Source organism: Heterodontus francisci, chromosome 8 (genome assembly GCF_036365525.1).
Source record: "Heterodontus francisci isolate sHetFra1 chromosome 8, sHetFra1.hap1, whole genome shotgun sequence".
Taxonomy (NCBI): Eukaryota; Metazoa; Chordata; class Chondrichthyes; order Heterodontiformes; family Heterodontidae; genus Heterodontus; species Heterodontus francisci.
In genome coordinates, this window is record NC_090378.1 from 74,767,140 (window position 1) to 74,780,368 (window position 13,229).

General features: G+C 44.5%; 1 protein-coding gene across 7 annotated transcripts in view; it reads left to right on the forward strand.

Moving 5' to 3' along the window:
* odr4 (odr-4 GPCR localization factor homolog) overlaps positions 1-13,229 on the forward strand; it is a 127,095-nt gene that overhangs the window by 9,760 nt on the left and 104,106 nt on the right. For 3 of the 7 annotated variants that reach the window (XM_068037382.1, XM_068037381.1, XM_068037385.1), the window contains 2 exons: positions 5,733-5,892; positions 12,718-12,849. In XM_068037382.1, coding sequence (XP_067893483.1) covers positions 5,794-5,892; positions 12,718-12,849 — 231 coding nt within the window. In that variant the 5' untranslated portion in view covers positions 5,733-5,793. The remainder of the gene's footprint in view (positions 1-5,732; positions 5,893-12,717; positions 12,850-13,229) is intronic. The other 4 variants (XM_068037384.1, XM_068037387.1, XM_068037383.1 and 1 more) reach the window with 2 other exon arrangements.

Sequence of the window (13,229 nt, forward strand, 5' to 3'; positions counted from 1 at the left end):
GGACCACTTTTGTAAGTGAGTGGGACCAGGTGGCCAGTAAGGTCAGCTGTCAGAGTCTAGAGCTGAGGACCTAGCAGCCGTGCCACAAAAAGTCTAATGACTTTGTGAATGATCAAGGTCATTGAAGGCATCTATGCATGACATTGTCTACCCATGACAGCACCAGCCTGTTATGCTGCTCAGTGCAGCACATCCCATTACTCACCCAGCAGGACTTTCTGGCACTTGATTGGCACTTAACAGCCAGATAAAATTAATTTCACGCTCACACACTTACCAATGCTGCCAGCCTCACACCCACCTCTCGCTGCCTCCTGTTATTCAGCTATGGGGGGCACATCACCTAAACACAGCTCTACAGAACTAATGACATTCTGCTGTCTCTCTTGCAGAACAAAGTTGCACACAATAGAAGGGAGCAGAGCAGAATTAGTGGGGGATAAGGACGCCTGCATCTCATAAGTCCTACGAAGAAAATGGTTCTCTGCATGATGTGACTGGCTGTGACAGGGCCCATGGGAATATTGAGGATGATGGCATGCCCCTTCTCAACTTCCATTTAAGCTTCATTCTGCCATCTGGTATGATGAGCAAGCTGATGATGGTGAGACCATGGACCTCCTGCTTCCCACCTCAACCCCCTTCTCTTACACCAACCTTCCCCTTCTGAAGTCCTGCTTTTAGATACCCAAGAACTGCCATCTGCCCAGAGGAAGAAAGAGTAACAGCACAGCATTAACAAAGAGGCCCTGTCACTTGATTTGACACTCGTAGCTACCAGCTCAGATACCAGCAATGCACGTACCTTGGAGGCTAGTATAGAGTTAGGAGAGCACACAGTGAGTCCTCCAGTTATGAGTGGCCTGCAGCCGCACTGGGGTACAGGATGGTTCATTTGCCATCTCACTGGAGGGCAAGGTGGCAGGTGAGTATTGACACAGGACTCAGCTGACGACCTCGTTGGGGGCAGCATACAGGAGAGTGCTGAATGGGCCTGCAGTCTGAAGTGCTGGGTGCATTGACTGGCCTGCCAGACAGTCTCCTGTCACTGTATGGAGGAGTCCGACCTACTTGGCAGACAGATTGGCGCAGAGCTTGTCCTCTCCGCAGCCTCTGCTCCATCTCTCTGTCGTATTGCAGACCTAGAAGCACTGCCAACTTCTTACAACACGCCCCCGACCTATCCATTGCAGCATTTGTGTGCATAGGTCACCCACTGTTCTGGCCTCCCCATGTTACATTGCAGCAACACTCTGGCAAATCAGGAATTCACCGAAACACCTCCAAAAACATTGTGTACTTCCAGACAGTTTGCAATAGAAAGAATTCCAAAAATGTAACTTGCCTGCAATCAGGGTGCCTGGCCCTTTAAATAACAATACTACAGGACTATCTTGCAGCTTCACCCTTGCTTTATCTTGAGTAAATAATACAGGCACTGCCAGGACCTTTGTTGTCCATATTTGGGACCCTGACATCGCATCAGCCATTGGGCTGTGTTGCATCAGGATAGTGCCAAATCAAAACCTTCTGGTGCACACGGAGTTACAACTATGTGCCATCTCATCCTGGCACAGTGCTGTTCAGGATGTGGCTGGCACTGCTAGTGGCACTATGCGAGGCAATTTCTCACCCCAAAAAATCTGTTGATCTCAGCCTTGACAATATTCACAAACTGAGCAGCCACAGCCCTCTGGGGTATTGAATTCCAAAGATTCAGTATCCTCTGGGAGAAGAAATTTCTCCACATCTCAGTCCAAAATGGCCATCCCCTTATTCTGAGGCTGTACTCCCTAGTTCTAGACTCTCCAGCCAGGGGAAACAACCTGTCAGCATCTAGCCTATCATACCCTCTCAAAATCTGATATGTTTCAATGAGATCACTTCTCGTTCTTCTAAGCTCCAGAGAATTCTAGGCCCATTCTAAGCAATCTCCTCTTAGGACAACCCTCTCATCCTAGGATCAATCTACCGAACCTTCGTTGCACCTCCTCCAATTGAAATACATCCTTCCTTAGGTATAGAGACCAAAACTGCACACATTACTCCAGGTGTGGTTTCACCAAAGCCCTGTAGCATTTCAACAAGACTTCCTTACTCTTGTACTCCAACCCGCTTGCAGTAAAGGCCAACACACCAATTGCTTTCCTAATTGCATGTTAACTTTGTATTTCTTGTACAAAGGCATCCAAATCCCTCTGAAAACCAACAGTTTTTCTATTCTTCCTCCCAAAGTGAATAACCTCACATTCCCCCACATTATACTCCATCTGTCACCTTCTTGCCCACTCACTTAACCTATTTTAATCCCCTTGAAGACTCCTTGTGTCCTCCTCACAGCTTGCTTTCCCTTTGTATCATCAGCAAACTTGGATACATTAAACTCAATGCCTTCATCTAAATCATTAATAAAGATTGTGAATAGCTGAGACCCCAGCACTCATCCTAGCAGCACCCCACTTGTAACAGCCTGCCAACCTGAAAATTACTCTGTTTTCTGTCCTTTTAATCAATTCTCTATCCATGCTAATATATCACCCCGACCCCATGAGCCCTTATCTTGTGCAGCAACCTTTCGCGTGGCACCTTATCAAATGTCTTTTAAAATCCAAATATATTAAGTCCATCGGTTCCCCTTTACCTGGTCTGCAAGTTTCATCTTCAAAAAACTCTAATAGGCTGGTCAAACATGATTTCCCTTTCATAAAACCATGTTGACTCTGCCCAGTCATATGAATTTCTAACTGTCCCACTACCATTTCCTTATTGATGTTTCGCGACATCTGATGTCAAGCTGACTGGCCTGTCGTTCCCTGTTTTCTCTCTCCCTCCTTTCTTGAATAGTGGTGTTACATTTGCTACTTTGCAATTCACTGGAACCATTCCAGAATCTAGGAAATGTTGGAAGATCACAATCAGTGTATTCACTGTCTCTGCAGCCACCTCTTTTAGAGCCCTAGGATGTAAGCCGTCAGGTCCAGGGGATTTGTCGGCTTTCAATCCCATTAATTTTTCCAGTACTTTTTCTTTACGTATATTAATTATTTTAAGTTCCTCACTTTCACAGACCTTTGGTTGCCCACTATTTCTGGTATGTTTTGGTGTGTTCTACTGTGATTTCCTTATTCTCATCATAATTTCTCCTGTCACAGCCCTTAAGGATTCACATTTGCTTTTGCTACTGTCTTCCTTTTTATCTACTTGCAGATGCTCTAATAATCTGCTTTTGTATTTCTGGCTAGTTTTTCTCAAATTCTGTTTTCTCTCTCTATATCTGTGTTTTGGTCATCCTCTGCTGCTATCAAAACTGTCCTAATCCTCAGGTTTATTATTACTCTTGGCAATATTCTAAGTCTCTTCTTTTAATCAAATACTGTCCTTAACCTCTTAAGATAGCCACAAATAGATCTCTTTTCCCATGGAGTTTTTATTTCTCAATGGAATGTAGATTCGTTGAGAATTATGAAATATTTCTTTAAGTGTTTGCCTTTGTACCTTTCAATCTAATTTCCCAATCTACCTTAGTCAATTCACCCCTCATACTTATGTAATTGACTTTATTTAAGTTCAATTACCTAGTTTTGGACTTGATACATCATTCTCAAACTCAAACTGAAATTTGTTATATTATGATTGCTGTTTCCAAGAGAATCCCTTACTATGACGCTACTAATTAACCCTGTCTCATTACACAAAAGAAGATCTAAAATAGCCTCTTCCCTGTTTGGTTCCACAATGTATTCCAGGAAACTGGCTCGAATGCATCCCACGAGCTCTTGCTCCAAACTAACCTTCCATCTTTTTTATGTTATGCCTGTCTTTTCAAAACATCAAGTACCCTAGAATGTTGCATTCCCATCCTTAGTGACCATGCAACTACATCTCTGTAATAGCTATTAGATCAAAACCATTTATCTCTATTTATGCCATTAATGCATCTGTCTTGTTATGAATGCTTTGTGCTTTCAGATAAAGAACCTTTAATTTAACTTCTTACCATCTTTCCTGATTTGACCTTATTCACTGATGCATTATTGCCATTAAACTTTTGTTCCTTCCTGTCACACTGCTTATATTTACTCAAATTGCTACACTCCTCTGTGGCCTAGACTTTTCTCTTTAGATTTGTATATTACTCCTCACTAGAAATCTCCCTTTTTTTAATTTGAAGACCTATCTGTAGATATATGAATCTCCAGACACTGGTCCCTGCCCGGTTAAAGTGGAGCCCGTCCCAACAGAATTGTTCTTTCGGGCTGGATTTTACCTTAGGCGGATGGGAATTCGCCACCGACATGAAAGTCGGTGGCAAACTCGCTTCCACCTAGCCCGGGGATCCATCCAGCATTTTACAGGTCCCCAGGCTTTAATTGTCCCGAGGCAGGACCTCCACACACTTGAGGGAGGAGGTCCTGCCTCAGTGAGCTGCTGGCTAATCAGCGGGCCGGCAGCTCGGTCCCAGCAGCGCCACCGGGAACGGTGGCCACTGCTGGGACTGCAGCCCCGCTGACACCGGGAACCCTGGAGGGAATGTAAGTAGGGGCATGCCTCACCAGAGGGATCAGTCCTTGATGAGTCTGGAGTGGTCGTTTTGGGAGGAGGGGGGGGGGGGGGGGGTGGTGTCTTGGGTTCCAGGGGTGGGTTGGGAGGCGGGGGCGGCCCTCAATCGGGCACCCTGTGCCTGATTGCCATGCCTCCCCCTGGGGTGCAGAAAGGCTGGCAGCTATCACTGGACGGCCTTTCATGTCCCCAGCACACCCATTTGCCACGGGTAAAATACCCGTGAAGGCGGGCGAGGGCCCTTAAGTGGCCGTTAAGTCACAAAAAATTACTTAAAAAATGATACTGAACAATTTACTAGTTTCACTCATGTTTACAAGTCAGTTTCTTAGTAAAGTCAAAGATTTTGTTATGAAAAAACTTGTAGACCATGCCTACTAGTACCTGTGCATCTAAGAAAATGATTGCAATTTGAAAACTAATAGAAAATACTGCAGATGCTGGGAATCTGAAATAAAAACAGAAAATGCTGAAAATACTCAGCAGGTCAGCTTGTGTCTGTGGAGAGAGAAACAAAGTTAACATTTCAGGTAAATAACCTTTCATCAGAATCTTTTTATTGCAATTTGAAGACCCTTTCCGAATCAGTAGAATCTTGCAATTTCAACCAGAGGATGTGGCCAGTTTTCTGGCTGGGGCCTTATTCAGGCAAATGTAATCTTGAACCAGCGTAAAAGATCACACCACGAAGGAGCCTAAGTGGTTTTGGATGAAACTCACTCATGTTTAAAATTCCCTGATATGTTGCGCTGTTTAGGCAGATTCCTGCTGGATTGAGTTGATATAATTAGCAGAAACTTGACCACAACAATTTTTTTTAATTAGTAGCTACTTCAAACTGATTTCCTTTTGGTGCATTTTCAGTTCTTCCTATTCAAAGTCTGCCTGTGAGACTGTATATATCCAATTCCATCATGCAAAATAATTACCTGAGATTGGATGAAATAAAACTGCATTGCAAATCTGACTGTTTAAAATTGTTATTGAAAATCAGTTGCTAACTTCTACAAGTGATCAACATACAAGTAACAGTTATTAGCCTTCCCTAATTCTATATCTGTTTTGATATTTCATGAAATGAAAATTTTAGTTGCAGTCCTCTAAAGCTTGATTACTTAATTTTCTACAGTTTTCAGTATAATACTCTAAATATATACTTGTTTATCTAAAAGTAAGAGTGAAGACTCCTTTCTTTGTGTGTGATTTGGACCAGTTCACCAGTGACATTTCATCATGGGAAGATCTTACGTCATTGGGGAATACAGTGAGAAGTATCTTAAAAAACTGAAGGCAGAAGAGCGATATGGGACAACCGGTGTTTTGTTAGGGCAGGTAAGCAAACTTACCATATTCTGTTGACGTGTTGAAGATGATTAACTGGTTTTAAATCTAGAATTTATTGAAAGAAGGAAGAATGAGCTTTCATTTATTGTCTAAACAAGATAAACTATTTAAATATATCATTGTGAGTGTTTAGTATTCCTTAATGGTTGAAAATACTGGGTCTGTATAAACAGTATTGTCATGGATACCAGTCAAAAGTCCCTCTGTCCTTCAGAGAGATGCTTTACTAGTTGTATTATAAATGCATTTGCATGAGTTTGTGCTCAGTCTCTGTTCATATGTATTGCAAATGTCAATGCTTGAGTAAAGGAAAGTAACGTTTAGGCTTTTTAGATTGGCATTTTTGTTTTTTAAAATATTTATACTTAAACAGTACGGTATCTGAGTGGCGTACTGGTGTTAAAGAACAAAGAAAATTACAGCACAGGAACAGGCCCTTCGGCCCTCCAAGCCTGCGCCGATCCAGATCCTCTATCTAAACATGTCGCCTATTTTCTAAGGGTCTGTATCTCTTTGCTTCCTGCCCATTCATGTATCTGTCTAGATACATCTTAAAAGACGCTATCATGCCCGCGTCTGCCAAATCCGCTGGCAACGCGTTCCAGGCACCCACCACCCTCTGCGTAAAGAACTTTCCACGCATATCCCCCCTAAACTTTTCCCCTCTCACTTTGAACTCGTGTCCCCTAGTAATTGAATCCCCCACTCTGGGGAAAAAGCATCTTGCTATCCACCCTGTCTATACCTCTCATGATTTTGTTCACCTCAATCAGGTCCCCCCTCAACCTCCGTCTTTCTAATGAAAATAATCCTAATCTACTCAACCTCTCTTCATAGCTAGCGCCCTCCATACCAGGCAACATCCTGGTGAACCTCCTCTGCACCCTCTCCAAAGCATCTACATCCTTTTGGTAATGTGGCGATCAGAACTGCACGCAGTATTCCAAATGTGGCCGAACCAAAGTCTTATACAACTGTAACATGACCTGCCAACCCTTGTACTCAATACCCCGTCCGATGAAGGAAAGCATGCCGTATGCCTTCTTGACCACTCTATTGACCTGCGTTGCCACCTTCAGGGAACAATGGACCTGAACACCCAAATCTCTCTGTACATCAATTTTCCCCAGGACTTTTCCATTTACTGTATAGTTCACTCTTGAATTGGATCTTCCAAAATGCATCACCTCGCATTTGCCCTGATTGAACTCCATCTGCCATTTCTCTGCCCAACTCTCCAATCTATCTATATTCTGCTGTATTCTCTGACAGTCCCCTTCACTATCTGCTACTCCACCAATCTTAGTGTCGTCTGCAAACTTGCTAATCAGACCACCTATACTTTCCTCCAAATCATTTATGTATATCACAAACAACAGTGGTCCCAGCACGGATCCCTGTGGAACACCACTGGTCACACGTCTCCGTCACTGGTCTAGTAACCCAGAGACCCAGGGTATTGCTCTGGGAACCTGGGTTTGAATCCCACCATGGCAGAAGGTGGAATTTGAATTCAGTTAATAAATCTGGAATTTAAAAAAAAGCTATTCTCATGATGGCCACAAAACCATTGTCAATAGTCGTAAAAACCCATCTGGTTCACTGATGTCCTTTAGGAAAGGAAATATGCTGCCCTTGCCTGGTCTGGCCAGTGACTCCAGACCCACAGCAATGTGCTTAACTCTTACATGCCCTTCGAAATGGCCTAGCAAGCCACTCAGTTGTATCTAACTGCTACAAAGTCGATAAGGAATGAAATCGGACGGACCACCCGTCATCAACCTCAGCACTGGAAACGACAATGGCAAACCCAGCCCTGTTAACACTGCAAAGTCCTCCTTACTAACAGCTGGGGGCTTGTGCCAAAGTTGGGAGATCTGTCCCACAGACTAGGCAAGCAACAGTCTGACATAGTCATACTCACGGAATTATACCTTACAGAAATGTCCCAGACACCGCCATCACCAGCCCCAGGTATGTCCTGTCCCACCAGCAGGACAGACCCAGCAGAGGTGGCAGCACAGTGGTATACAGTCGGGAGGGAGTTGCCCTGGGAGTCCTCAACATCGACTCCGGACCCCATGAAGTCTCATGGCATCAAGTCAAACATGGGCAAGGAAATCTCCTGCTGATTACCACCTAACGCCCCCTCAGCTGATGAATCAGTACTCCTCCATGTGCGCAGAATTTACTCTGGGTGGGGGACTTCAATGTCCATCATCAAGAGTAGTTCGGTAGCACCATTACTGACCAAGCTGGCCGAGTCCTAAAGGTCATAGCTGCTAGACTGGGTCTGCGGCAGGTGGTGAGGGAACCAACAAGAGGGAAAAATATACTTGACCTCTTCCTCACTGATCTGACAGCCACAGATGCATCTGTCCATGACAGTATTGGTAGGAGTGACCACCGCAGAGTCCTCATGGAGACAAAGTCCCATCTTCACATTGAGGATACCCTCCATAGTGTTGTGTGGCACTACCACCGTGCTAAATGGGATAGATTTTGAACAGATCTAGCAATGCAAAACTGGGCATCCATGAGGCTCTGTGGGACATGAGCAGCAGTAGAATTGTACTCAACCACAATCTGTAACCTCATGGCCCAGCATATCCCCCACCCTACCATTACCATCAAGCCAGGGGATCAACCCTGGTTCAATCAAGAGCGCAGGAAGGCATGCCATGAGCAACACTAGGCATACCTCAAAATGAGGTGTCAACCTGGTGAAACTACAACCCAGGACTACTTGCATGCCAAACAGCGTAAGCAGCATGTGATAGATAGAGCTAAGAAATCCACAACCAACGGATCAGATCTAAGCTCTGCAGTCCTGCCACATTCAGTCGTGAATAGTGGTCGACAATTAAACAACAGGAGGTGCTGGTTCCACAAATATTTCCATCCTCAATGATGGGGGAGCCCAACACATCAGTGCAAAAAATAAAGCTGAAGCATTTGCAAAAATCTTCAGCTGGAAGTGCCGAGTGGATGATCCATTTTGGCCTCCCCCTAAAGTCCCTAATGTCACAGATGCAAGTCTTCAGCCAATTCGATTCACTCCGCGTGATATCAAGAAACGACTGAAGGCACTGGATACTGCAAAGGCTATGGGCCCTGACAACATTCTGACAATAGTACTGAAGACCTGTGCTCCAGAACTTGCTGTACCCCAAATCAAGTTGTTCCAGTACAGCTACAACACTGGCATCTACCCGGCAATGTGGAGAATTGCCCAGGTATGTCCTGTACACAAAAAGCAGGACAAATCCAACCCGACCAATTACAGCCCCATCAGTATACTCTCGATCATCAGTAAAGTGATTAGATTAGAGATACAGCACTGAAACAGGCCCTTCGGCCCACCGAGTCTGTGCCGATCATCAACCACCCATTTATACTAATCCTACACTAATCCCATATTCCTCCCAAACATCCCCACCTGTCCCTATATTTCCCTACCACCTACCTATACTAGTGACAATTTATAATGGCCAATTTACCTATCAGACGAAGGTGTCATCGACAGTGCTATCAAGCGGCACTTGATTCACAATAACCTGCTTAATGACGCTCACTTTGGGTTCTGCCTGGGCCACTCAGCTCCTGACCTCATTACAGTCTTGGTTCAAACATGGACAAAAGAGTTGAACTCAAGAGGTGAGGTGAGTGACTGCCTTTGACATCAAGGCAGCATTTGACTGAGTATGGCATCAAGAAGCTCGAGCATAACTGGAGTCAATGGGAATCAGGAGGAAAGCTTTCCACTGGTTGGAGTTGTATCTAGCACAAAGGAAGATGGTTGTGGTTGTTGGAGGTCAATCATCTGAGCTCCAGGACATCACTGCAGGAGTTCCTCAGGGTAGTGTCCTAGGTCCAACCATCTTCAGCTGCTTCATCAATGATCTTCCTTCAATCATAAGGTCAGAAGTGGGGATGTTTGCTGATGATTGTACAACGTTCAGCACCATTCGTGATGCCTCAGATACTGAAGCAGTCCGTGTAAAAATGCAGCAAGACCTGGACAATATCCAGGCTTGGGCTGATAAGTGGCAAGTAACATTCATGCCACTCAAGTGCCAGGCAATGACCATCTCCAACAAGAGAGAATCTAACCATCTCCCCTTGACATTCAATGGCATTACGATTGCTGAATTTATTACTGTCAACATCCTGGGAGTTACCACTGACCAGAAACTGAATTGGAATAACCATATAAATACTGTGGCGACAAGAAAAGGTCAGAGGCTAGGAATCTTGCAGTGAGTGACTCACCTCCTGACTCCCATCTACAAGGCACAAGTCAGGAGTGTGATGGAACACTCTCCACTTGCCTGGATGGGTGCATCTCCAACAACACTCAAGAAGCTCGACACGATCCAGGACAAAGCAACCCCATCACCAAACTGACCACCGACGCACAGTGGCAGCAGTGTGTACCATCTACAAGATGCACTGCCGCAACGCACCAAGGCTCCTTAGACAGCACCTTCCAAACCCGTGACCTCTGCCACCTAGAAGGACAAGGGCATCAGATGCATGGGAATACCACCACCTGAAGGTTCTCCTCCAACTCACACACCATCTTGACTTGGAACTATATCGCCATTCCTTCACTGTCGCTGGGTCAAAATCCTGGAACTCCCTTCCTAACAGCACTGTGGATGTACTTACCCCACATGGACTGCAACAGTTCCAGAAGGCATCTCACCACCACCTTCTGAAAGGCAATTAGGGATGGGCAATAAATGCTGTCCTGGCCAGCAACACCCATATCCCCATAAATGAATTTTAAAAATTTTACAGAACAACTGGGCTATGGCAGCAGTGTCTTGCAGCTTTCTGGTGCCCGATTCTTTTTCAAATAGTGTGATTGAACACAAATTCTTAAACATACAGTTTTAACCTAATAATTTTGGGATGATCAAGCTGTTCGAAAACATCATAGGCTTTTGCATAAGCCCTTCCAGAATGACAAAACTGAAACATATTCAATCTTATTCAAGAAGAAATGGAGACAGAATTGGAAAAATTACCATGAATCCTTTTATTGGAAATATTTCAAAGAACAAAGAGCAGTACAGCAGTGCAGGGCGTTGAACAGGCCATTCGGCCCTCCAACCCTGCGCCGATCTTGATGCCTGCCTAAACTAAAACCTTCTGCACTTCCGGGGACCGTATCCCTCTATTCCCATCCTATTCATGTATTTGTCAAGATGCCTCTTAAACGTCGCTATCGTATCTGCTTCCACCACCTCCCCTGGCAGCAAGTTCCAGGCACTCACCACCCTCTGTGTAAAAAAACTTGCCTCGCACATCCCCTCTAAACTTTGCCCCTCTCACCTTAAACCTATGTCCCCTAATAACTGACTCTTCCACCCTGGGAAAAAGCTTCTGACTATCCACTCTGTCCATGCCGCTCATAACTTTGTAAACCTCTATCATGTCGCCTCTCCACCTCCGTCGTTCCAGTGAAAACAATCCGCGTTTTTCCAACCTCTCCTCATAGCTAATGCCCTCCAGACCAGGCAACATCCTTGTAAACATCCTCTGTACCCTCTCCAAAGCCTCCACGTCCTTCTGGTAGTGCGGCGACCAGAATTGCACGCAATATTCTAAGTGTGGCCTAACTAAGGTTCTGTACAGCTGCAACATGACTTGCCAATTTTTATACTCTATGCCCCGACCGATGAAGGCAAGCATGCCGTATGCCTTCTTGACTACCTTATCCACCTGCGTTGTCACTTTCAGTGACCTGTGGACCTGTACGCCCAGATCTCTCTGCCTGTCAATACTCCTAAGGGTTCTGCCATTTACTGTATACCTCCCACCTGCATTAGACCTTCCAAAATGCATTACCTCACATTTGTCCGGATTAAACTCCATCTGCCATTTCTCCACCCAAGTCTCCAACCGATCTATATCCTGCTGTATCCTCTGACAATCCTCATCATTATCCGCAACTCCACCAACCTTTGTGTCGTCCGCAAACTTACTAATCAGACCAGCTACATTTTCCTCCAAATCATTTATATATACTACAAAGAGCAAAGGTCCCAGCACTGATCCCTGTGGAACACCACTAGTCACATCTCTCCATTCAGAAAAACACCCTTCCACTGATACCCTCTGTCCTCTATGACCGAGCCAGTTCTGCATGCATCTTGCCAGCTCACCTCTGATCCCGTGTGACTTCACCTTTTGTACCAGTCTGCCATGAGGGACCTTGTCAAAGGCTTTACTGAAGTCCATGTAGATAACATCCACTGCCCTTCCTTCATCAATCATCTTCGTCACTTCCTCAAAAAACTCAATCAAATTAGTAAGACACGACCTCCCTTTCAAAAAGCTTTCAAAAGAAACCATAACTTTACTTGACAATTATATTCTGTTGAGTGTTCTATAATACTGTGAAAACTTTTGAAGTAATATTCATGATCGCTTGCCTTAGCGCAAAAATGTGAAAGTAAGAACTGTGCCCCATGTGTTGACCCATTGACCCTATTGACACAAAGTGCATTTCTAGTGAGAGCTCAAGGGCGTTGGATTTTTTTGCTGCGGGAGGAAACCACTTTCTAGTCATGCTTAATAAAAAAGGATTTTTCAGAATTTTATGTGCCTTCGTTCCGAAATTAATGACTAATTGTAAGCGGTGACCAGATTTAAATCTCATGTGGTGATAAGCCCATGCGCCACTCAAGTGAGCAGTGAAAAATATAGAGTCCTGATATGTGTAGTGAGATTTCAAATTCCTTTTTATATTGTAGTTTTGTCCATTCTGTATTTGTGTGACCAAACATTCTATCATTTTTTCAGATTACACCATTGAAAACCTATATAATATTTGCTGCTCGAACACCACTTAAAGATCAGGCTGATCTTCCACCTGAAAATCCAGATGAAATGAATGCAAATGACATTGACTGGGTGTCTGAGCATGCACGGCAGGTCAGCGCTGCATTAAAATAATTTCTGTTATTTACAGGGATTAAAATGTCCTTGGGTTTATATTTAAACCAGTTGTTTTCCTGTAACGTTATACATGTTTAGTCAGGACTAAGTGCTGTCTTCAGATGAAGGAGGGTTAGGAGATGGAGTGATAATTGGATTGGGGGAGAAAAGGAGAGGGTGAGGGAATGGAGAGAGAGGAGGACAAGGAAAGAGGGGTGGTGGTGGAGTGGGGTGGGGGGTGCGGTTTGGTGGTAGGAGGCCAGGGAGACACCAGGTGTGAGAGGGATTTGAAAAAGTACCTCATTGGGAGGTATGTTTAAAATGCAATGGAATATCAACATAACATGTGCAGTAAGTATGTAAGATGTACCCATTGA